General features: G+C 42.0%; 1 protein-coding gene across 3 annotated transcripts in view; it reads left to right on the top strand.

Annotated features, from left to right (window-relative positions):
- Positions 1-21,449, top strand: part of phactr3b (phosphatase and actin regulator 3b) — a 59,603-nt gene extending 38,154 nt beyond the window's left edge. For all 3 annotated transcript variants that reach the window (XM_084927502.1, XM_084927504.1, XM_084927503.1), the window contains exons 9-13: positions 18,131-18,186; positions 19,321-19,382; positions 19,525-19,665; positions 20,387-20,463; positions 20,871-21,449. In XM_084927502.1, coding sequence (XP_084783628.1) covers positions 18,131-18,186; positions 19,321-19,382; positions 19,525-19,665; positions 20,387-20,463; positions 20,871-20,886 — 352 coding nt within the window. In that variant the 3' untranslated portion in view covers positions 20,887-21,449. The remainder of the gene's footprint in view (positions 1-18,130; positions 18,187-19,320; positions 19,383-19,524; positions 19,666-20,386; positions 20,464-20,870) is intronic.
- Positions 21,450-26,190: the final 4,741 nt, after the last annotated feature.

Here is a 26,190-nt window from a genome sequence, read left to right as displayed (position 1 = left end):
CAGATAAATGCCTCTGCTGTTCTGTGTTTGCTGTGTTTCATAACGAGGTTGTTGTATGTTCCTCTATGAGATGATCCGGAATCTTTGTGGTTGCAGTTTCGCTTGATTTGTAATGCTACAATCCAACAAATTTCTCTTAAAAGCACTTGTTTACTTTACTGATTGTAACACTGTGCTGTTATAGACTGACTATAAGGACTGTTCAGTTCCCATGCCACATTCTTGGCTTTCTATGACAAAGACTAAGACTAAATCACTGGAGGTTCATCTGTGGAGGATATGAGAAACACTGTGGTGATTCTCACTGTGGAGTCTGCCCGTGAACCAAACCACAGACGATAAATGGGAAGTTAAGCGGCGGATACCAATGTGACTCTAGTGTGTCTAAAGTGTTGCTGGAACTATTTTTTACCAGAGTCAGGTGGTTTCCTTCATCGGGTCATTCATGTTCACACAGATGTTTTTTTAATCTTAGGTTAAATAAGGATCACGATGGATTAAAATGTTGAATAAGCAATAAAATGTTGTTTGTCATACATGAGGGGCATTTCAAGTCTTATACAATAAAGATGCTTTCTAAATATGAATACTTCATACTTTAAACCAGTGTTTCCCAACTAGTGTGCCGCGACCCATAGGTGTGCCGGGAGAAATGATCAGTTATCTGGTTCCACCTGATTAGTACTCGAGCGATCGGCGTGAGTAACGCGCAGAACAATTACATACCTGCTCTAATTGAATGGGTTGCAAACTGCCAGTTTAACAGAAGAAGATGAAGAAGAACTTGCATAATAGTTATGCTGTGAGACGACGCAGCGTGTAATAGCAATAGATAAATATTTGAAAAGAAAAAGTAGTCAGTCTGACCTGGGTCCTGGAGAAAGTTCGGACCCAGATGAAGGCCCTAGCATGAGTAGTGGTCAGAAGAAAGCAAAAGAGGTATGCTGGGGACAAACGAGCCTGGTGCGCGGGAACATTTTTGTTTGGTGGTGTGCCATGTGACTTTTCTAATGTGAAATATGTGCAGTGGCTCTAAAAGGTTGGGAAACACGGGTGTAAAGTATGATCTGGATGTGTTGCATTATATCCCATTGTTTAATAATATGTGTTTAGGGGCTTAAAGGTGGTCTGTTGGATTGACGTCTGGTGACTGTGGAGGGTATTTGAGTACAGAGAACTCGCTGTCATGTCAGGAGATGGCTGCACTGTGGTCGTAAAGGGATGGATGGCAACAATACTGTGTGAGCGTAATGTGGAGAAGATTTCCTCTACGCCATTACACCATCACCAACCATGAACCATTGATACAGGGCAGGATGGATCCATCCTGTCATGTTGTTTGTGCCAAGTTCTGACCCTGCCATCTGAATGCTTCTCTAGAAATGGTCATTAGACTAACAGTCAAGAGGCTTTTGCAACTGAAACGTCACATGGAGTCAGTGAACTCCCTTGATGTCCTGGATGTAATTTCCTTCCATATCCAAACACATCACAGGTCAGAGCAGTTAATGAGAGAGATGAAGAGTCTGAGCTGAGAGGTGCTTTCCATTCCCATCTCCCCACACTGAGACGGGAAACAAGGCGCTGAGTGTTTGATGAAGCCTAATTAATTTACAGCTAAGCCTTTTGCTCCCTGCTTTGTAACTTTGTAACTGTGAGAGATGAGTAAAGCAGGGAGACATTCAGACAGGCTAAATAATGCTTCTCATGAGCTCCTTTGAACCTGGCATCATGCTTTTTAATGTGCCTTTTTCCTGCGCTTTCACCAGACGCATTTCACAGCTGCGTGCTAGTCTGGATAGGCACCGTTCCTATGCCTGCATGCAGTATACGTGAAATTATCACAAATCCAAACTAGTTCCAAGCACGCCTCCTTCCATGTGCACAGACACATTTCAGCAAGTAACTGCAAAATAGCAAAAAAGGCTTCGTGGACTTTTTCCCCCTAAACTTTCTGTGGTCTTTATTCTGCAGGGGGCAGTGCAGTGAGACCCAGCTTGACCCCAAGCAACACTTATATAAAGTCAACTCCTGATCACTCTTGCATAATGAAAACAGAAAGCGATCAATTGTGTGTCATAAGTGCACAGTGTAACAGTGGGGCTCTGGGTATGAACAGTGTGTGCACTGTGTTAGGTAAGGACAGAGGTCAGCTGCTCTGTTGTGAGCCAAGGTTCCTGCTGATAAAACCCAGTTCACTGTGTGCTACATTACTGCAGCGATTAGTTTTGTGACTGCAGCTCTATACAGTATATAAGCCTCCACATACACCAAAGGTACTAAATTATGTTTCTGAACCAAGCAGCAACCTGTGGTCAAGTTCAGTTCATCCAAAAGTGAGTCGGTTCCGTAGACTGTCCTGTTAAAATGCTTCTCTTTATCGTAGGAATAAGCTGTTTACACTCTTAATCCCAAATAATTTCTCCTTATAGGTACATTTTATTGTAACTAACCTGTTGTACTTGTATTAGGACTTAAATTACACACGACTGTGGAGTGGGGAAATTTATGCCGTAGTGGTGTCTGAAACCCCAAACTGTGACCTACAGCTGAACCCTCGAAGTGTAACTACACCTCAGTCGACGCCGCACGCGTCTGCTGTGATTCGCCTGTTCAGCGCCCTCGATTCCTCTGCACAGATACTTTTTCACCACCTTTTTTAAAACCTCCCAGCATTTTATTAATTTCTATCATGGCTGCCATAGCTATAAACACTCAGAGCGGCGACATACTAATTAACACATAATTAACCGGCAGTGCCTTAAATGACATCAGCCACTTGTGTAGGTTACATCAGCAGGATCTACAAAGCTGCCCTGCAGAAGTCCAAGTCAGGCCTTAATAGAAGCATACCCAAGATAGCTGATAACGTAGCAGTTCAAACCCTCATCTATCTCAGCTAGTTCTGGCTGAGCAAAACTAACAAGTTGATGACCATGAAAATAAAATTGCACCTTTAATTTGCAATGTGCAAAAACCAGTGGGTGACGTCACAATTGGCTACATCCATCTTTTATATACAGTTTATGATTCAAATGAGACATTGAGCCAAAAGCAGGAATAGTAAAGTACATTGTGTCATTTTAAACAAAGAGCCAGCTGGGTGTTAAGCCTTCTTTTTCAGATGTGCAAAAGTTATCTGCTGGTAAAAATCTGCAGTTGAATTATACTGACATGAAGATCAGAGAGCTGGCTGTGACCTCAAAACAGATCATCCATGAAAAAAAGAGTCAAAGCGCAGGAAGTGCATGCATCGAGAAGAAAGGGGAAGCCACTGGTGTACTTGAAAAATAAATAGAGCACAAGACGATGACAGAAAAATCCTTTGAGCTGTGAAGACAGACACCAAAACGGTGACTTCACTGCCAGTCTGTAGAGCTGTTATGGTATGTGTCACAGTTCACAGGTTTTAGAAGTCTTAAGCAGCAAAATTTTAGAAAATATCAAAAGATGTGCAGCTCGAGGTCGAGCAGAGAGAGTCCAACTCACAAAGTGGAATTTGCCGAACATTAGAGGAAAGCTTTATGTAGGTGCCGTCATCCAGACTCCATAAAATATACATTTTATTTTGCTGCTTTTGGGACTAGCTGAGCCTAACAGCAGCATTTAGAGACGTACTCATGTGTTGTGTCTGCTTATGTACAGAGGATTTCTCTGATCTCAGTGGCTGACCTCTGATTTACAGACAGTGATTTAACACATACCAATGCAACCTCAGCTTTTATCAGTGACAAACCTGGAAGGTCTTACACAACTGCAGTAACAAACAGCCAACAAAGGCAGCTGCTTTATGGTAAAAAGAGAAGCACTTTCCCCAAAGGTGATACTGCTTGCTTAAGCAGTGTCATACTCATGGTCGAGTGCGTTCTGCTTGCCCGTCTGCCTGCAGAGAGCTCTGTTGGCCGATGGAGGCAGTGTAGAAAGTGTTCCAGCCAGTCTGTGGGCCGCGCTCAGTTGTGCTGTTGTTCTGTCATCCAGCCTCACAGGAGAGCGAAGTTATAACATTCAACTAGCTAAAGTGACACTTGGGTGTTAAAAACAGTGGCAGCACTGTCTGCACCCTGGCTGAAATGTCCTTTTATGTATTGATTGAGGTAATCTTCAATTTCAGATGGACTGTAACAAGTGTCCCATCCAAGCCATTAAGTGCCTGCAGAGTTTTGCTGTGTTTGCAGGCTTTCTCACAGGTGCTGCCTCGCTCAGCTCTGACCCAGACTGGCTGGTCAACAGGACTCATCCACATGAACTGAGTCAGGGCTGCGGACAGCTGAGGCGTGCCATTGTTTAGATCAACAGAACCGTATGTTTGTCTGCGAGCGTCTCCGTCCCGCTGACCACGGGCTTCTGGCACAGGACGTGATGAGTCTCTCCCTCCCAACAGCGGTAAACAAACGCTGATTCGGCCTCTCCCGTGCCTGCTCTTGAAACACCCATCCTGCACCGGTGATTGTGTCCGCGATGAGTGAATCACACTTAATGTGTCGCATTGAGTGAGTCGTGCTGAATCAAACAGAGCTGTGTTTGTGGAGGTGGCTGAGCACTGCGTGTCCTGGTTGAAGCTGTGAAGGGCCTTGGGAGGCACAGCTGTTTGTGCAACATCAGGAACAGAACAGCCTTCATTAGGGACAGAGAACAATCAGTTGTTCTCACCTTGAGTCATCTGCAGAGCAGCAGCACACATGACAGACAGCTGCACGTTGCCCTGAGCTGATCCAGTCAACATTTTAAAGTGGCTTTGTCCTGAATTTAAATGTGATTTTTAGATATTTTTTTCAAATTGTTTTTATAGAGTAGGTTTTGCTTGTGTAAAAAGGGACGTATCCTAGAAGTCAACACTGCATTTTCAGAAATGCAATACAGTACGGATATAAGGAGTAAGGAGGTGCTGCAGAACTGCACTACACATTTTGACAGGTTTGAGAAGCAGACATTATTCAGCAATACATAGATGAAGCCGAGGTGATAGCAACGTGCTAAGCTGTTTGCAGAGAGAGTTTAATGGTTTCGTCAGTATTTACAACAGAGACAGAAGTTTGAATTATCTGCAATCCTGCAGTTTTGGCATGTTTGTGGTCTAAATACTAGAGGCTCAGCCAGGACGGCAATATAGCCTTAAAACTACGTCACGATATTTCATGGAAATTTGTGATAACAGTATTTCACACGATATTAAAAATAAATCTGGAACATTTTATCATGATTGCAGTGTGCAAGCAGCAGCATTTAATAGTGCTAACAGTGAAAAATGAAACAACATAAAAGATCTTTTGATTCAACTTTTCAGTCAGCTGCATGTGACAGACTACCTGATGAACGTGACTCTTTAGAAACAAGGTTCCAGCAGCACCGTTGTAGTGTAATAGCAGGGACACAGCATTATATCCAGTGACACTGCAAAGGTCAAACATTAGTAAAAAAAAGGAGCCTAGTTAGTGTTTTCCCTGGAAATAGTTTTATTGTAACCACAGTAAAGTAACTATGGAAGTCTTTTTACCTGGAACGTTGAGTCTTGGATCGAACTTTCTAACCAGTCGATTGCAGCCCTGCTTTTCTGCAGTTACGTATAGGCCACACACTATATGTCCTGATATATGACGTGAAAATGGCGAGTGCTCCAGCGAGGTTCCGTTGAGTAATTTGATTACATTTGGATCACAAATCAGTACCTCCTTATTCCTTCACAGCCTGGTTGTTCTCAACAGTTTGCTCTTTGAGGCCTGACCTCTTGTACTTAAACCACCTTCACACTGTTGAAGTTTTTCCCTTTTTAGATCCTAATGCTTCAGTCACATGAGGGACAACAGCGATTGAAGACTGTGAAGTTTTGCAACAGTGTGCAGTTAACTTGCAATCCTGTTCCCTCCGTTGCTTCAGAGATGTTAATCAGTAGATTCAGATCAGATTCAGAGTCCAGACAAAACATCTTAAATTTTAACCTCAGAAATTCAGAAATTCCTCCTCAAATAGTGACGGAGTTTAACTGCAAAATGACTTAGGCACTCGCCAGCTTTGCTTTAATATAGGAATATATCCAGAATGCAGTCAGTTAGCAACCAGCTGAGTTGAGGCCCCAGCTGCAAACAGTTGCAGACCAGTTGCACTTATTGGCGCAGACAGACTCAGATTGGCTGCGATTTGCTGGCAGGCTGTGTTTACAAATGAAACTGCAAGTATTTGCAAACCTTCACCACTCTGTCTAACAGTGATTGCCTTCAGATTGTAATTGTTTGGAGACGGGTTCCTTCTCGCCACATGAACTGTGCAATCTGTTTGCGATCAAAAGTGGTCACCCAGAAGTTGGAGTTGAAGGCAGCTACTTGCTGTCAGTTATTAAATGCAATCACCAGACAACCATTGAGGTTTTTTGTTTTCTTTTTTCATAGCTGTTCTATTTTTACTCTGGTGTGATAGAACCATAAATTGCCATTGGAGGCAGACACACTGCTCTAAGACTTGTTTGGGTTTGTGGTGTTGTTGTTGTTGTTGTGTGTGCTAGGAAATGTAAATGCATGATGTAGCTATAGCATTCATATCATGACACTTTGTTTATCACTTAAAGATTTCCACCCTAGTGAAGAAATTCAGAGCACTTTGGCAAAACCAGACTAATTCCTCATGCCAGATTCTTTAGGAAACACTGTTCACGCTGTTATTGGGAAGTATTCAGGTTGGATTAATGTGTCTAGATATCAGAAACCTATCTATAGCCATTGCTGTGTTAAAAATATACTTTTAACTACACATCTGCCCAGGTGTGCTGGTGACAACACCAGGTTCCTCTAACGTAGTTTATCGGGGTTTGTCCTACATGCAAACAATTCAAGATTTCCCCACAGATGTTTGTGCCCCCCCCCCCCCAAAAAAAAAGAAAAAGTTTTGTACTCCCATTGCATATGTGTTTAATTGTGTATTGCCCATTCTTTTGCTAGTCCACTACCCTGCAGTGTAGTGCAGATTCTTCTTTGTGTGTACACACAGTTTTTAGCATTTGTCCACACACTGCTGTTCTCTGTGTCGCCCTCCTTAGGTTTTACTTGCAGCACTTTGGATTCTCCTGCTCTGATTGTGACGCCATTGCTGAATTTTGCTTGGCAACCGATGCAAAAGATGCACAAATCTGATTTGAGTAGCATGAGCGTCAGGGCTGAAATGCAGTTTAATCTAACTGGAGTCACATTAAACCACCTCAAAATGTTTTTGTTTTTATAACTAAAAATTTTATAGCTGCTTTGTAAATATATACATTGGCAAATGCTGTAAGATTAAACAAATAGCAGGCTGCAGAACTTATGTCAGTAATCTAGCTTGGTGTTTGAATGTTTCCTACCAAAATGCAAGTCATTGCTGATATATTGTTTTCATACCAGCTTTGTAAACAGGCAGAGTGTAAAGCAGATCCAAGCAGTAGAAGTGGTGCAACTTTGAGTCACCTATCTGTGGGAGAAAACGGATAGACCCGGGGATTCCCGAAATAGTTCCTCCCACTTCACAGCTCTGTTCCTTTACACATATGCTTTTTGGAGGAATGCATTAACTACATTATGGCGGTTTCAATCCAGTTAAGAAACTCTGCATTGCTGTTAAGCATCGTAGAAGGCTCATTAAGTCACGAAACAGTCTCAGACTGACAACCCTGAATCAGGATTGTTGTCTTTAAAGACAGTCAGCACAGAATGTGTGAGAGCATTGTTGTATTTTCATGTGTGCTGTGATGCAACACATGCACTGATATTCACCGAAGCGCACAGACCATGTTGCATTGATTTGCATTACTTAAGCACGGCGCTCTGCAGCAGAATGCAGAGCAGCAGGCTGGCCCAGGATAGCAGAAGGGAACCCTCTCTTTCTAAATTTAGCTCTCAGTGGCGAAATGCTGCAGCGGCACCCATAATCAATGGCTTGTCTACGTCAGAGCCCAGCTTCCCTTTCCTTTAACCCGGGCCCCGCAGATAAATAGATTGTGCTTTCTCTGCTGGTCATTTCTCTCTGATCAAACTGACACCATTGCCCTCTGTGTTGTTCTATTTTTGGAGAGCAGACCACAGTTTACTGCATGACCTGCACCTCTGTCCTCTGTCCTGTGCAGGCTTTTATGCAGGCACCCTCAGCCTGTGCCCTCAGCTGAGGACATCATTGCTTACATAAATGTGACTCTGTAAACACTTCTTTTATCATACTGCTGAGATTGTGCTGCAGCCCTTCTGCAGACCGTGTAAGGTCATGAGAGGGTAGTGATCATGCATCTGATGACTTAGAAAAAAGTGCCTGAAGCGTCAGTGACCTGAATTCCCTGCGGGAGTGTTTTGCTGCTTTTAGGAGGGCGAGTTTTTACATCCATTGTTTGTTTGTGTGCACCTGTGATGTGACTGGCCCTGGAGCTGACCATGCAGGAAAAGGCAGTAATGTATATGTGCACAATAATGTTCATGGGGGATAAACAAATGGACTGTGTTCATCTGCCTAATCCAGATGTGAAAAGAGAGGGGTGGATCTCACTGAGAACCACTGCACAGAACTTACCCATCACAGGCTTTTACCTTCAAACCATACTCTGCTTTATTTACTCTGCGGAGCTTTGACCCGGCACCTCCAATACAATCCAGATATTAGAACCATTTTTCTTATTCATTCAATATATCGATTAGACTTGTACTTTGATTATATTGTTTGATTATGAATAAGGATGATTTACTATTAGCAAAAACACGTATTTAGCACTCTGTATCACTCTAAACGTAAAAGGCTGGAAGTTCTTTTACCCTCTGTGTGGGATCGCAGGTCTAATAATCAGAAGGTTGGTGGGTTGAGTTGCTGTGAATGTGTGTGTGAATGTTAAATAGCATTTAGGCATAGGAAAAAAATTGTTTGTGTGAATGGGTACAGTAAAGCGGCATGTGTGTATCTTTAAGCAGGTTGTGTTCTGATGAGGTCTGATGCGTTAAAGCCGGTGTTAGATCATTTGTAGCACTGGCCTGTTGAGTTGTCGTTTTCATTAGCTAGACAGCTAAGTGTTTGAAAACTATCCATCTATAATTAATAGCACTGCTACTTTTGGTTGCTCCCTTGTCACAAGGGGTTGCCACAGCGGCATGTTTGATTTGTCACAGTTTTACACCGGATGCAACCCCAGAGGGGATTTGTGTCTCCAGCTGGAATCAATAAGAAAATGCCTTCCTGCTGCAATGAGTTCGAACACGTCATTTACTGTGTCGAGATCCAAAGGTCAAAGAAGACAAACCACTATCTGAAACAACAGACTGACCCCATCACTGTTGGATGCTCTCGCCTTCCTGACTTCCAGGGTTCAGTGTACACACATACAACTAGTTAAACTATCAAGATGAGCTGACATAACAAGATTATATCAATGAATGTGACTGCTTCTTATAAGAACACTTCTTGTCTTTGCAATTCAAATTTGTGCTGAAATAATTTAGCACAGCAGTATTAACCTCCTCAGCCATGCTCGTTAGCTCAGCTAACAGGATTATTTCTGCTGTGGGGTCATCCTCAGTGAAAATGTCTGTGGAGATAAAACTCCACTCAGCACGCCTGCTCTCTTTGGGGTATTTCAAATTAAGAGTTATGCTAAAGGAAGAGGAAGGCAGAAGGAAGGAAGACACAGCAGTAGCAGTAATGGTGATGATGACAGGAGCCCACTCAGTATATGCCTCCTTCTGCAGAGCCACAGAGAAACCAATAATTGGATATTTGTGGCACAGAGACCAATTTCTGCTGACACCACATCTCACTGTGTGAAGTAGGATGGAGTAACTAAGCACAGCTGCTGTGCGGAACTGCTATAAATAACTCTGAGCTCTACTGGCCACACAGCAGCTGACTGCAAGACAACAGTGTTATCATTCAGGAATCCCAGTGCTGGGAGTTTCAAGTACACCTCATTTCCACAGTGTATTTATTATCTATCTGTGATCACTTTAGTGGGCAATCATTACCCTCGGACAGAGCTAGAGTCCACAAAGTAAAGAGAGACAAGCGTTCGAGTGCCAGAGCTGAGAAAGCTGGGCTTAATTTAATCATTCCACTGACATAAAAGGATTTCCTTTCAAATGATATCACCATGTGCTGCATTTGACACAATAGCAGTTTCCAGGCAACCGAGGCTGTCAGATGGCAGCAGGCTGCTCTTCCTTGCAGCTGAGAAAACTTTCAGTTTTATAATCTGTTTCAGCCGACATGAAATATTAATGATTGCTTTCCTTGGGTTTCCCCCCTCACTCCTATTCTTTTTTTTTTTTCTGTCCTGCAGGCAAGAAAAAAAAGTTTGCTTGGTAAAAAGATTACTTTCCTAGAAGCAGAAGTGTGTGAGTCTTGAGGACTTTCACAGCAGCGAAGAGTGCAGTCGACAAAAGCAAGGCCTGCTGCTTTGTTGTGCAGTGTACGTGATGCAAAAAAACATTTCCAGCAGTTCCAAATGTCCAAACCTCAGGAAAGAAAAATAACTAATAAGTGTGACCAGTCACTCTTCTTTTATCTGCTCTTATCTCGTTTGGGACTGTTTGACCTGCAAAAGATAAGATGTTTTATTCACTGGAGCAAATTTTCTGCTGAACTGTGCAGGCAATGTCATCAAGTGTCCTTTGTCCTCTAGAACTGTCCTTGTTCGTGTATAGAAATCACATGTTGCTATAGTTGTTTTTGTAACAAGCTGTTTCATATTTAAACAGCAAGCTGTTTTTATGTCATGACATGAATTTCTTGTTAATATTATCATAACACAGGACTGCATGTATGATAGTAGAAGTAAGGATTCAGTCAAAGCCTAAATACCGGAGGGCACCAAAGAGCTGTAAGAACTGTGTCTAACATTAGCTAGACACATGTTATTGATATAATAGTAAAGCATATAAAGGTGTAGAAGCAAAATGAAGGGAGTGCAAATGTTATACCAAAAACTTATAAAACAGCTTCTTAAAAAAGTGAATTTGCATAGAATTCAGACTCTGCAGCAACATGTGGACGTTGGGCCAAAATGGACGTTGCATTCTTGAGTCACTCGATTGATTCAATGACTCTACGTCTCTTTGTTTGGCCGAAGTCGGTAAGTTTTGGATATTGGCTACAACCTGTTATGGTGGAGTTCCAGAGATTCAGGAATAACCCTGACTGTTTCATCAGTTGTGCGTGCAGAGAATATTGTAGCAGGTGTTATGGTGCCCGTGCGTCCAGTCAGCACAGAGCACTCGAGGAATTTAGACGACAAACAGCCTTATTTCTACACTGCACGGAGAAATGACAAACTAAACAAGAACCCGTGTGATCTACCGGAGGTTGGCCTGCGTGGTGAAGCACGCAGAAACTCAGGGTTTCCTGATGACAATAATAATAACTTTATTTGTGTAGCAGTTTTTAAAGCACACAGTTATCAAGTGCTTCACAGTTTAGATGAAAACATACCTTACATTTGTTTCTACGTGCATACTTCCATACATACATTAGATGTGAACTCTAGCCAGCAAATAATGTGGGAAACGTGAAGGAAACATGAACCTGTTTAAAGAAAGCACTGAGGAAGGCTGTTCTAAAATATAGATGCAACAGCCTCACGGTGTAGAACAATCCACAGACTCAGATCTGATGGTTGGAGATGAATAAGGTGTAGAATAAGATCTCAGCGGCAGCCTGGATTCACAGCAGATGAATTTATCTTGATTGCAAGGAGTTTGATGTAATAACTGACCTCTGTAGACGCGACAGCAGGAGTAAACACAAGATCTTCATTTTTGACAGGATTGAGAATGAGGCCATTTTACGGCATTCAATTAGTAATAGCAATAAAGCATTCGCTAAGGTAGGAGAGGCTGCTAAGGGTTGTTAGGCCTAATAGACAAATAGAGCTGTGTATCCTCAGCATAGCAATGGTGGGAGATGCTTTCGAAGCTCTTAGTTCAATTCAATTTTATTTATATAGTGCCAAATCACAACAGTGGTTGCCTCAAGGCGCTTTATATTGTAAGGCCCTCCAGTTATACAAATAATATGAATAAATACACAAGACAGCAGTAATACATAAAATGAAAAAAGCAGTGGTCCAAAGAACGACACATGAGGGACCCCATATACAAGAGGAGCAGAAGACGACATATTTATTAACATGGCTTCTGAATGTCAGCAGAGTAAAAACCATTTGAGAGCAGTGACAGAGATGCCAACCCGGTGTTTAAGTGATGATGCATGAACTCTGCTTCTGGGTCCAAACTACTCTGCGTTTATTAAGGTTGTTGTCTTTTTAACATGTTTTAATGCTTTGCATCTTGTTCTATTTAATCTGAACAAGCCCCTAAAATATTAATTAATTAATTTTTTTTGTTTTGTTTTGTTTTTGTTAAAGGCAGTGATCACTGTCAGACTGTCAGCAGTAAATTAGTGACTAACCTCTTATTGTGGATGGATTATCTCAGTTGTTCTCCTGACTGAAGTTTGGTCCGTTTATAGCATCGGGAACCCTCACGTCAACTTTTGTCAGTGCTGTGGAAAATATGAAAAATTTCGAGGAGGTTGATTAGTGAATTGGCCAGTGATAATTAACACTTCCTACCATCGCTCCCATAATCAGACTACTTGACCTCTCCTCAAACTCCAGAAATCAGACCCCATTACCACATTACATCACAGTGTACGGTTTGAAAATAAAGAACCCTGGTCAACTTTACAGAGACAAAAGCCAGCTGACCCACCCTCCTCGAGCCATCGCTTTACTTTTGTAGTCAGCTGAGGTGTTAAAAAAATGAAGCCAGTGTGTAGTTCTCGTTTTTGTGGTTTCACACGAGGGACTCTTTTCTCAGAATGTGCCCCTCCGGTTTCTATTTGTGTCTTTATAGTGAGCAGCATCACAGCCGGGCATCACTCCAGTTACAGGGCTGGAGTTGGCAGATACTGTAAAACAGTTGGGTAGACGTAAGCACCGGATGACACAGCCTGCACATATATGGCATAAAGCGAAATCCTCAAATTACATGTTGTCACCACTGTAGACCATCCCTGTCCCACAAGCAGTAATTAACGTTATACAATGGCTTTTTCCCCCTCTAGAGTTCTAGCTGTGAGAACCCTCTCATTGAAATGCCAAAAGTCTGAAAGCCTTTGCACCCACTCTGAACACTGGTTGATTTTCTTTTCAGCCTCACGCCAAATTAGGGTTAGATCGCTGACGATCAAAGATGTGACATACAGCTATTTTTATTTGCCTGTCACCCACTGCTACAACTGCAGCCATAGAGAATAGAGTGTAGTTGTTTTGTTACAGTCTGGCCTTTGTACATGCAGTATCTAGGACTGATTGTGGTCCTCAAGTTGACTGTTAGACTGGTCATTATGCAAACAGAATCAGAAATAGATTTTTACATCTGCTCCGTTGACTAATGGATATCCATTGCTAAAGAAAATCAGATAAAGAATTTTAACCATGCTTGTAGTTAAGATGTTGGTGTGCTAGTTTGTCTATCACCACTCGTCTCGATGTTCTTTTACACTTATTTCATGGCTTGCTATGGCTGTGTCAGTATTATTTTGTCTCATGGACAGTGAAAACTTGGCAAAGACATTTATATTGTCTAAACTGTGATGTTTAAATGGTTCTTTTTAAGTTGGTTAAATGTGTTTGCCTTATTTAACTTTTCATCTAGCACCACATTCATGTCAATATTTACCTTTGTTTTTGATTGGCTGGACTTTGTTAATTTTAGCGTGCTAAACTTTGCTAATTAGTGAAAAACACAGGTGAAGCTGATTTGAATGTGATTTTGCAGATATCTGGTCTTAAACCAAAGTAAACATTAAACATGCTTTGTGAGCATGTTCACTTGCCGACATTAACTGTATTAACTTTTGATCACATGTGGACTTTCCAGGCTTAAGAAGGTCATATGTCAGCTAGTGTATTCTTTCCTTCAACTGGTCACTTCAGTCACTTAGTTTAACCCTAATTTCTTTGCCCTTTTACATAACATCTCCACTACACTTTACTATATATGGTCAGTTTATCTGTTGTGCCAACACCAGGTCACAGAATGCCACCAAAAAAAGCTCATGTTTCTATTGTCATGGCAGCTTCCTGCATTTACCACGAGTTGTTTATTGCAAACAGAGTACAACAATTTAAACAAGTGAAGGCTATCTGCTGACACATATTCATATGTGTTTCGTGTCAAATCAGGATGCAACACTGCGTCCTGCAGGATAATTAGTCATTTTACAGGAAATGACAAGCGCTAAAATATAATCAAGAATACCTACAGAAGTTGTTGCGTACCTGTCACCATCAGTTTTGGTATCAACATGGAAGCTTTGCTACAAGGATCGGTTTGTCCCGTGTGAATCACAAGGCTCTTTGTTTTCATTTTACACACCCGGGACCTGATCTGGGATAGTGAAATGATTGAGAATGAATTTAGTTCGGAAGGGTTTGGTTGATTTCATGCTGTTCTGCCTTCATTGTGGAAAGTGTATAGCCAATGTACAGTAACCTGTAGAGAGACTGAGCTATTATAAAATGGTTTCTTGCACACTGTGCTCCCAGCAGGTTGTTCAAAAGCGACAAATCATCCTTCGCTTGATCTGTGGACCTGAAGAAAAGGGCAAAGCCTTGGAGATCAACAACTGTCTAGATAAAGAATTGATTCTTGGTCTTGGAGTGTTTGAATGCCTCCCATTCATAGATCATCAATAGCACAGCAAGGCTTTGAGGAGAAAAATAACTTTACAAGGTAGTTGGTGGATGTTTGAATTATTTACTGGAGCTTTGCTCTAACTTGAATTAAGAGGTTATAGAGTTTCAGTTTGAAGTGATCTCAGTAATGGAATATACTGTTGACCAAACTAGGACTGACCTCAAAGTCGTTCATATTTGATGGACCTAGCAACAGAGAGAGATATCCAGGTCAACATTTAAACACAACAGAGTCCTCCACAACCACGTTACATAAATATTGAGCTTCTGGTACAAAGAAGGTTCCTTTAGCAACAAGCCCCCACCCCCACCTCCTCGGTCCCCGGGGCCATCCTGGGCTCACTCAGACTCCACATCCGAGTGTGGCACCGCTGTCCTCGGGCTCTCTCACTGAGGGGAAGGAGCGAGGGATTAGGACACACCTCAGTGGGCAGTAGCAGGCCGCCGCCTGGCCCGTGGCGCCTGACTCATCCCATTCTCCTCCACTTTTTATGGGCTGACATTCCCATCAGCCCCTGCTCTTACAGGCGGCTCATCGCTTTGACATGCTTGTGAGTTCTTCAACAAACAAGGAACTTTTACCTCTGCCCAAACAGAGTGGGCGAGCACTTGTGAAGCTCACAACGCTGCAGGAGTCTGTGACTAATAGCCCATTAGGATTTTTTTGGCAAAATACACAAACAGGCTGACTCACTTGTGCTTTTATGCAGCTTGCATTAAGTATTTGATTTTAATCCACTGCACCTAAATTTTCTAACGCAAAATACATCTAATACCCCTTCGCCTGCTGCAGCTCATATGACTTGCTCCGCGAACCAAGGGAAGTGATGCTGACCTGAACGGTTTTGTGCTGCACGCCACACATCCAAGTACAGCTCAGCTCCATTTAGCACGCTGACTCCTTGCAGGCCTCCAGTGCCGCCACGTCTGTGGTCCTGTATTGCTAGTCGTCTGAGATCCCAGTTACAGCTGACGCCATCACAGGACGGGCTTATTTTAGGCCTGCACTACAAATTCTGCAGCTTGTGAAATTTTTCTGTTATTTGCTCGGTGCATTTTTTGACCTCCGCTTTTCCAGTTTCCTCACATTTTTTAAAGACACAATGCACACCATGCTAAGATATACCAAATTTTCAGCTAATATCTCATTGGGTTAAAAAATACTAGTTTATGCCTGTCAGACTGTGTTATCTGCGGCATTTTCCATAGATTCAGGTACAGAAATACAGAATGAATGATGAGACAGACTGATGGTTACAAAGTGTCTAAAGATACTGTTTAAAACTGATTCTTTGCTAAGTTGTCTGTTATGTGTAGACAAACATTGATTCATTCCTTGAGTCTGATGCCTTTTTTTTATGGTTGAATGACTCATAGGTTAGTGTTAAGTTGGTAAACAAACAAAACCTCTGAAAATGGTCAAGTACAAGGACTTTTGCACAGTCCTACTCTGATACATACATGATGCATTTACCATGATACAGTAACAGCTACCCAACGCACTCAAAACAGAATTTGAAAGTAATCACTGATTCATGTTTGTGCCAGAGATCCCCGGTATTTACTGAACTTTGACTTAAGTTGGCTGCTTTTAATCGTTAATATGATATGAATGACAGTTGAACTGGATTAAGGAGACGTGAAAACTGACTGCATCAGCTAGATTTCGATGTGTCTGTTGGAAGTGATAGGAGTACAGTATGTAAATGCTTGCTATGACTGTGCCACACGGTGACTTATCTTCCCTCAGACAATCTTTGGTCAGCGATGCGCTATTTTGTACACAAGGTGGGACAGCAGAGTTTAACCTTTTGCTAAATGAGGGAAGGTGCTTTTTCCCCGCGCAGTGTTCAGGATCACTTTGCATCACATTAGTGGCTGTAACTGCTGTTACATCTGGATTTTTTTTTCCCCTCTGAGCAGCTGGACAGTCTGTTAATGCTGTCCTACATATGCAAAGAGCAGTAGAAGCCAACAAGGATTTCTTTTTAATACCTTGAGCCTATTTTGAAAGAACTAAATGTAAACAGAATCAGAAAAAATGAACATTTTCTATGAATCTGCATATGTATAGGTAGCAGGGCGGAAATGTATGATAGAAGGGAATCACAAACATCAAATGATGTTGAATGGTGTAGAAATCTGAGTCTGTCAAACTGCTCAAAAGCTGCAAGGAATTAACACATGAGTACAGCTTGTATGTAGGGCTGAGCATCTGCCCACATGACTGCATTGTTAGTGCTGGACTGATTAGGCCAGTCAATTGCAGAACAGTTACTTATTTAATGAATTTATTGGGAAAAAAAAATGCCAAAAAATGTATTGTTTGGAGGTTGTCAACAGTGGGGATATTTCCTTTGTCTTACATTTCTTTGCTGAAAATGAAAAAGTCTTAAGAAGTGGGCAGAACGCACAATTTTAGGATTTCAAATGGGGTTAAGCTTTCACGGTTTTCTGAAATTCTTGCGCTAAATAAATGTTTCAGGCCTGTCCTGCGCTCCCAACCGCTCTCTGAATTTGGTTCCGGAAGTTTCTTCCTGCTAAAAGGGAGTTTTTCCTTCCCATTGTCCCAAGTGATTGCTCAGAGGGATTTTCTCTGTATGGCTGTAGCATCTTTACCTTACAAAAAATAAAACAGTTAATGAGAATAAACTAACAGATCTGCATTTTATAGCTTTTTTTTTGTCGTTTAAATGTCGTTACTAACGCGTATTTAGTCTGTCCATAAAAGAAAATACCTCATTGTTAGTTGCTAAATTGTCCACTAAATTTTAGGCAGTAAGTTTCCTTTTTCCCCTTTTGTTATATATTTCTTCTAAGCCCCTTCTTTCGCTGATGCTCCTCTACCACCCCATGTTAAATTCCTGGAAATGCCCCTGATCCTGTAAACGTGTTTCAATACAGAACAGCTCGCTTCATCGCAGCCGTCTGTGTGTGTGCGTGTGTTGCGTGTGAGTGGGTACACAGGGAATCTCCTCAGTCCCACCCCTTCACATTAGTAGTGAGCTAAAAAGGAGGCAGGCGGTGCTGCACCACTCTCAGTCCACTCAGCGCGCATCGCAGAGCTCTCTCCTCATCCGCGGGGACTCCACCGAGCAGCCAACCAGCGCTCCTCGCTCTCTAAACTCAGCGTCTGCTCGAGCAGCCTCCAAACGGAGCAGCTTTGTCAGGGACAATCTCACATTATTTCCTTCCCACGGAGCTGCGAAACGCGGGGCCTGACTTTGAGTTCCCGATGTGGAGTTGTAATACTTCAAAGACCAAAACGAGCAACGCGTCGGACTCGAGGTGGAACGCGTTTTGGATGCGCGGATCTCGGCGCTCTGCGCACCGGCACAAGCGCGCCAAGTGCTAGTAGCAGTGAAAGGACTGAAAAGACTATTAACGGGTGCTGTGGGAGGAAAACATGGTCCAGAACGTAATTCTGGTGTTTTTCCGCAGGAGACTGAGCCAGAGGCCGGCAGTGGAGGAGCTGGAGAGCCGGAACATTTTGAAGCGTAAGTAAAGCGAGCATCCACGGAGCTTTCCACTCCCACTTCATGGCAGGCCTGCATCTTAAAAAACGAAGTTTCTGATCCTAATTGTAATATTACAGTCAGGTGCTCCCTGAGTTTACATTGACTTAATGGTCCACTTCTTATTTATTTCAGATTTTGGTCGTTTCATATATCTTTAATACCACTTTAATAAGTTACTTTGGACTCTGATGCCACATGGACAAATAGATAATATTTTTAAATAAGTGGATAATGACGGAAAGCTTCATAATCAGTCATTACCCAATTTCCTTCGGGGTCAACCTTCAGGATCAATAAAGTTTTATTGAATTGAATTGAGAATGGCAGCTCTGCTTTTTGTTTGTAGGAGGCTGTAGTTATCATGGCCAAATTCTCTTTTTTCAGCAGATAACGGTCCCCCTCTGATTACACAGTGTCGACGTATTATGTGGAAATTGTTCCTGTGCAGTCCCAGTAATAAGAACATACTTCAGTGTGGTTCTAACTGCATTTTTGCAGCAAGAAATTGTTTGATTGTAGCGCTCCAAGCAGTGGAATTAGTCCCAACAGAACGCTTATGAAAGAGTGTGTGAGGAGACCTAGATTTTGTACATCTGTGTGTCTCTGAGCCACCTGTGAGCCCTCGACAGCTGCCCCTTTCTCTCTCCACACAGGAGCATGTGTTTAAGCCAAACAGCTACCCCTTTGGCATGAGGACACGCACTGTCTAGCACAGAACATTCAAAAAATTTTAATATTTGTAATCGTGTTTTCCTGTTGAATGAAAAAGAAAGAAATGCGCTCAGGTGCCAGCCCCGCTTTAAGCTGCCAGACTAGTCGACCAAAATTTCAAATGAAACAAGAGATTAAAAATAAATGAAGTGACATCGAGGGATCTCTGGGCTGTATAATAAAGATGAATCCTATTAGAGGCCTAATCTGCTCCAGTCTCGCTCTCTGACTGACTTGCATTCCTTCTTCTCCTGAGCGCTGCTGCACGCTGGCTCACTAGGGGATATTGATTGCAAGGAGGATCAGACACACTGGCTCTGTTAATCACAGACAGATTACCTGAGCGTCTATCATTTTGCCTCATTTTTCACATCTAATGTTTGTCCTTTCATGTGTCAACAGAGAGAAATGACCAGACTGAGCAGGAGGAGAGGAGGGAGATCAAACAGCGGCTGAACAGAAAGGTAAGAATTTCCCATGTTTGGGTTCACCGCAGGAACCCCAACAGCACACTCACTGTTGCTTTATAAAAAATATTTAGCTTCTATCACCAATTCCATTGATTGCATCAATAAGCTGAAACCATTTGGTTGTTTTTTTTTCCAGTTGAACCAGCGGCCAACGGTAGATGAGTTGCGGGACAGAAAGATCCTAATTCGTTTCAGCGACTATGTGGAAGTGGCCAAAGCTCAGGACTATGACAGGAGAGCCGACAAGCCCTGGACCAGACTGTCAGCTGCTGACAAGGTAGCTGAAACTTCTTCACTGTTGTTTTTTTTTAAAGCACAGAGTCTTTAAACGTCCACCTTTTTTTTTTCTTTTTGGGTTTAATTGTTGTGTTGTCCCCTTTTTGGAGGGTATTTATAAGTCTTAAAAAGATGATTTAGCATCCGGTATTTGATTGTTGGATGATTGCCAATCATTAGATCCTATTGGACAGTGTTTCTTCTTGACCCAATAAATATTCATAAATGTATAATTTGCAATTGGTTAATCCATCACATAATTCAGATCAATTCAAATTATTTATATGGCACCAAATCACAGTAACAGTTGCCTCAAGGTGCTTTAAACTGTAAAGTAACGACCTTCCAATAACAGACAGAGCACCAACAGTCAGAACTATAAGTTGGCTCTTGGCAACAATGGGAAGGAAAAACTCCCTTTTAACAGGAAGAGAACCATACTCAGGCAGGGTCACCCAACTGTTGTGACTGGTAGGGGTGAGAGGAGGAAGATGGTTATATTGTTGCTCCTGGTTTCCCATTAATGTGCATTTATTTGCATTCAGTTTGGGCCACTTTCACTTGTTTTTTCACTTCCTAAAAACCCATGTAAGCTTACATAATCTGAGCCCAAACAACAGATGTTCCCTCCTAATTTGAGCTCCACCACCTGAGCGACCGCGTTTGGGTTTCGAGGGAGGGCACACCTGGGCTCACGCTTGATGTTGCTTTTGTTTTCGCAGGCGGCGATACGGAAGGAGCTGAACGAGTTCAAAAGCAACGAGATGGAAGTTCATTCTTCGAGCAAGCATCTGACAAGGTCAGTGTGTGAGCACGGCGTCACTGGTGCTTCCTTTCTTTATATTTCTGCTAGCTTTACTGTTAGCGGACGGGGTTCGGTGTGACATTGTGCAAAGAATGGAAAGTGCATTATTCAACATCAATGAGTGCACACCCTGCAGAGTAGAGCTTAAATTTAGCTGCAGCCGGGGCCCTTGAGATGGGGGGAAAAAAAAAGTTGCACCACCTCTCGGCTATAATGAATGTCCGCACATATTCAGCTTACGTTTTGCTTCTGTCAGGACTGTCTGTAGCTAAAAAAAAAAGAATTAGCTGGGGTTGTGCTTACGCAAGACCCCATTTTTAAGTGCCCTGTCCATTTGGTAATAATAGGACTGTTGATTGATGAAACCATGCTTACTCTTTCCCCCCTTTTCTGCTTCGCAGGTTCCACCGGCCTTAGCAAGGTTTCTTCTGTGAAGAGTTGCTTAAATCTGGTTCCGTCAGTGAAGACCTTGCACAAAGTCTTCCATTGGCCTGCAGCCACTGGGTGTCCTGATATTTGGGTCCGTTGAACCTTTGGAGGCTATGTCTCTAGAAATGGATCTGCCAGCAGAAGGACGGGGGGGCACGCAGCAAGCTCCACTTCTGCTCAGAAGACCATCTCCCTAAACCTCACTTCACCTTGTCAGCGGAGCAGAAAGAGCTGAGGTTGCGCATTCGCCATAATAAACAAAGCATTGACTTCTTTTTGTTTTTGTAAACGGACTCTTTTAAAAGACGCTCTTTTTTGACACGGGGGAGGGGGGGCACGTGCATGTGACCGAGTCGACCAATCCCACTCCAGTATCAGTAGTCACATCCCCGAGCTGTGTCGGAGTCTCGCTGATTCAGTTGATGATGATTTTCATATCGACAGTGTACATGTTCTTAAACAGAAACCTTGTCGGTGTACAAGATGAAAATCCCTTTGTAAGCACTATTTATTGTCTGCACAATACAGGCTTTCAAATTTGTAAAAACAAACTCTCCTGGTCTTGTGTGTACATTGTGTGTGTTTCAATCATATTTTAATATCAAAAAGCACAAGAGATATGTGGGATATTTTAGAAATGTGATTCAAAGTTTTTTTTTCCTCACAGAGGTCAGAATTAGGCTGACGGATGATAGCTGGCTACGGCTGATGAATGGGTTGTAATCCCCTAGATTTATGTCAGTTTTAGATTTATAACATTTGAGTGAAGTTCACCTCGTCACATCAGATGAAGCAGCAATTAGTTGGCAGAATGCAGGCAGTGACCTGTTTCTTATCCTCACGCTCTGTCATCCTCGCACAAATGGCTCTCTGTGCCGGGGACGTCATGTGGGTTTAAACTCCCTCGTGAAAACAAGCTCACCTGACTGCATTTGTCCAATTTGCAGCGAGCTGCTGATCTAATAAGCTTTAATGCCGCCGACACAGGAACGGGAATAAGAACGAGCCGTTGTGTCAAACCTGAATATTATATGACAAACGCATTAAAATGGTAGGCGAAGCAGGTGCAAGTGAGGTGAGTGAAAAGCCGCTTTCAGAGATTAGAAGCCTCTTACCTGATATTAAAAAATAATAATAATAAAAAATAAACTAACCCTCCTAATGTAACATTTCAGTCAAGTGGAAATATCAGAGGCTGAAAAATGTAGCACTTCCTGCTGACCCTCTCACTGACTCTCAGGGAATAGAAGTGAACAGAGACAAAAGCTAAATGGCTAAAACGATTATTTATACCTGCATCTAGATTTTTAGTTTTTCCCAAATATATTATTGCTAATGTGTCCGAAATGTAAATAACACCTATTTCCTGCTGTTTTTCTTGCAAAAGCCAATTTTTCCCATTCTACGCTATCATTCTGCAATGCATGCTGATTGGTCAGTTAAGGATTTACTCGAGGACACTGTCCCTTGATGACAACTATTTCCGTTTCCAAACTAGATGTTAAAAGCGTTGTTAAAGTATTTATTGTTAGGAGCTGGTTGCCGTGGTTGGGACTATCGGGGGACTTTAATCAAACTGGCAGATGCTGTGGTGAAGTCCCTAATATTTACAGTATGGTATTTCACTACAGTTGAAAAATGGAGCTAGAACTGCCAGAAGAAAGAGGTTTACCCAAACAAATGTTTTTTCACCGTTTAGAACCATCTCACTAACATACTTTATGTAACAGGAGGTTTATAAAGCAGAGGTTCTGAAGTCTTCAGACGACCATGTTCATAGGCCCATCTTCAGCTATTAAATCACTACCTCACAACCTGCTACACAAAATCTCTGGTCTCTGTGGTTAGTTTCCCTCCTTAAGCGGTGGATGGATCAATCCAAAAATCGATAGTATCGAAACCAACTCCTGTATTTATATTCAATCAATACTAGTGTGAAAGGATCAATACTTTTACTATCATCTAAGGTCAATATGTAGACCACTGAATTGTGTTAAATTGTTTTTCGGGGAGAGGGTGAGAAGACACAACAAACATGCACTATGAAAAATGTCTGAATCTTCTTGTGTTGACTGCCATGTCAATTTAATTTATAGCCTATAATAGGGCTGTGCGATATGACCAAAATCTCATATCCCGATATAAGACATCTATCGTCCGATAACGATATAAATCACAAAAATGTAACATTTTCTGTAAATTCTGTGAATCTCAGGCAGCTCGACTTGCGTGAAGTGTTTCCAGCTGCGTGTCATGTACCTGGAGTCGAGTGTTTTAACCGATGCATGAAACTATACATTTTTAGACATAAGTTGTAACGGCCGCAGTTTTCTTTGTTTTCTTTATTATACGGCGTGCTGCGGGGAAAAGCCTGTTCTAACGTTTGAGTCTAAGGTTTATTTTTTAGCACCTGGCGGCTCTTTTTTACTTCTCATCCGTAAATACTCTGCATCTTTCACGTGATTCAGTTTATTTTGAAAAGTCTCAACAGGATCTTGAGCTTTATTGTGAAAGATTTATGTGGAAAATAAACAAGCGGACACGCGGTGGTTTTACCATCATTGTTGCTAACTACAATGCATAAAAACAAGCGCTTGTCCGTCTGTAGTGTGGTTATATTGCATATAAGAGAAAGAGAGAACTTTAAGAAATTAATATAGCCACTACAGTGACCATCAAAATAATGAAAAAATATTGCCGTAAACAGTTTATTTTGCGACACCACGAAACAAACGATAGCATAAAATGAAACGATAGACATTTTTATATCTGCATCCGATATATATCGTTATATCGAACAGCCCTAGCCTATAGTACATTTAAACAACAGAAGCTGACCCAGTCCTTTAGAGACAGGCATGTTTACAACCCAGGTCTCAAAAACAAAACCCAGTTTCAGAATAAACGATGAGATGAAAGGTGTGCTTGTTGCATTAACTAATTGTTGCAGAAAGTAAAAATCAGCGATTTAGTCATTATTTAAACGTGTGAAGAATTTGCAAATTGACGATGATTCATCTCATAAGTCATGAGTCGTGACACTGCTCTCCGCTTAAACTGCCTTTACAGTGTAAAAGTATTGGTACCGGTATTTAGAGCACTGGCCCTGTATTTACTTTATTTTGGATATACCCTCCATTTTTAAACGTAATGAATTTCTAACTTTAATGTTAACGTTAGAGGCGTGGCTGGTTTGACTGACAGATGTGCTAATCTGTCTGCTAACTGGAGCCTATGAACTATTGAGGTCAGTCCGCCAGCTCAAAGTTTCTGCTGCAGTTTAGGTGAGTGAATTTCTATTTCACAATTTTCTGTTACTTACCCCACACCTATAGTTTACGGATATAGCTAGCTAAATATAGTTTGCTAACTTAAGCTGTGGCTCTTGGGGCTTTTCTGGCACACTTCCGGTTCCAAAAAGCCAAGATGTCGGCATCAAAACACTGTCACTGTGACATAGAAAATGTTTTTCCTTTTTTTTTTTCTTTTATTGTTTCCGCTGAGGCTTCAAAACACAAGCAGTGGCTATGGGCACATTTTGCATACACACCGTGATCCGTGTCTTTCGCCTCTCTGACATAAACATACACGTTATGAGTCACCGGCTTTGTCCTGGGATGAGCAGATGGCAGGTGCACTATACTCAAGGACCTCTCGCTGTGCGTAGTAATGAAACACTGATGGTGGTGCAGTCCGGTCCAAACCTGTGGAGGTGCGTGGGAGGAGTGAGGGATGCTCTCGTAGGCATGTGGGGATATCCTGACTTCCGGAGTGTCCCTCAGATGGCTGAAGTCCAGCGGCAAACACACATGGTGAACATATGCTCTGCAGCTTGTAGCCAAGGGTAAGTGTGACGACTATCTGCTCCTGAAACAGTCAAATTTTGTCATGTGTTGGAGCTCGCTTACCCGGAAGCTGCTATTTTCAACCACGCGGTTGCTTCAGACAGAACTAGTTCTGTCTGTAGAAACAATCTGAGGAAATCAATCACATGATGAACACTAAAAATAAACTGCTATTACAAGTCACACAACTCCTTTATCTCAGAAAACATACATTTCTTCCTGACTTTTTGATGTTACAGTAATTATTTGAATCCTAACTAATCCATTAATTTTTACATTTCAGTCAAAGCCAGTCTACAAAGCGAACGTCAGCACCGATCATCATGCAGGCTCCTAATATGGTGCCTTCTTATATAACTACCGGCAACAAGCGCAAGATGACGGCCCAAAAATAAAGCCAGAGCGCTGGAAGGCTGCATTCAAGTGTGTCTCAACAACAGCAACACCACACTGGCACAACAGCTATTCAATTCAGTTCAGTTCAATTCAGTTTTATTTATTTAGTGCTAAATCACAACTGTCACCTCAAGGCGCTTTATATTGTAAGGTAAAGCCCCTACAGTAATACAAAGAAAACAGAGAAAAAAACCCAACAATCATATGACCCTACGAGCAAGCCCTTTGGTGACAGTGGGAAGGAAAAACTCCCTTTTAACAGGAAGGAACCTCCAGCAGAACCAGGCTTAGGAAGGGGTGGCCATCTGCCCTGACTGGTTGGGGTGAGGGCATAAATAGATGAAGACAGGATGAAGATGTGCTCTGGTTTCGGCTAATGGACTATAAATGAGAAAGGGGAAAGCGATGAAAAAGTGGTAACATAGAGCAGCGGTCCCCAACCCCCGAGCCACGGACCAGTTTGGTAGCGGGCCGCGAGAGTTGAGGGTGTGAAATTTATGGTTTTATGTTTTTTTTTTTATGTAGACTGGAGCCTTCAAGTTTATATTGTTAAATGAAATTATGAGACAATGTTTTCACATTATTTTAAGGAGAAACATGAAAGTAGCGTATTGAATAGTATAAAAATGATTTTCTCCTGGAAATAATACTGCATTACTTTTACAAAAAGTGTTCTGTATAATATGTGTAAAACTTCACTTTTTTGAGTAACAACCCCAACACTGATCACAACATGTACAAACATTGGACTACACAGTATGCGGTCAATTTGGATGAATGAAACATCTTTGAAATGTTGCTTCTGGTGGTGATTGTCAATGAGAACCCAACGACAACTGGTAAGAAAATTGGTAAGGAATTTAATCAATAAGTAACATTGATAAAGGAATAATAATGGAGAAATTCTTACAACTTCCCACCCCATGTCGTCGATGTGCTCTTGGAGTAACTGGTAGTCCGGCAACTCCTGGGAAGGCCCACCACTGTCCCAACGTCTCTCCAAGCCTAAGAAATAGCTTTGTAACCCTTCCAGACTGATGGATGTCAATGA

This window comes from Perissodus microlepis, chromosome 5 (genome assembly GCF_051167445.1).
Source record: "Perissodus microlepis isolate ML-2025 ecotype Zambia chromosome 5, ASM5116744v1, whole genome shotgun sequence".
NCBI lineage: Eukaryota > Metazoa > Chordata > Actinopteri > Cichliformes > Cichlidae > Perissodus > Perissodus microlepis.
Note: the sequence above shows the minus strand (reverse complement) of the source record. Positions and strands in the feature narration are given on the sequence as shown.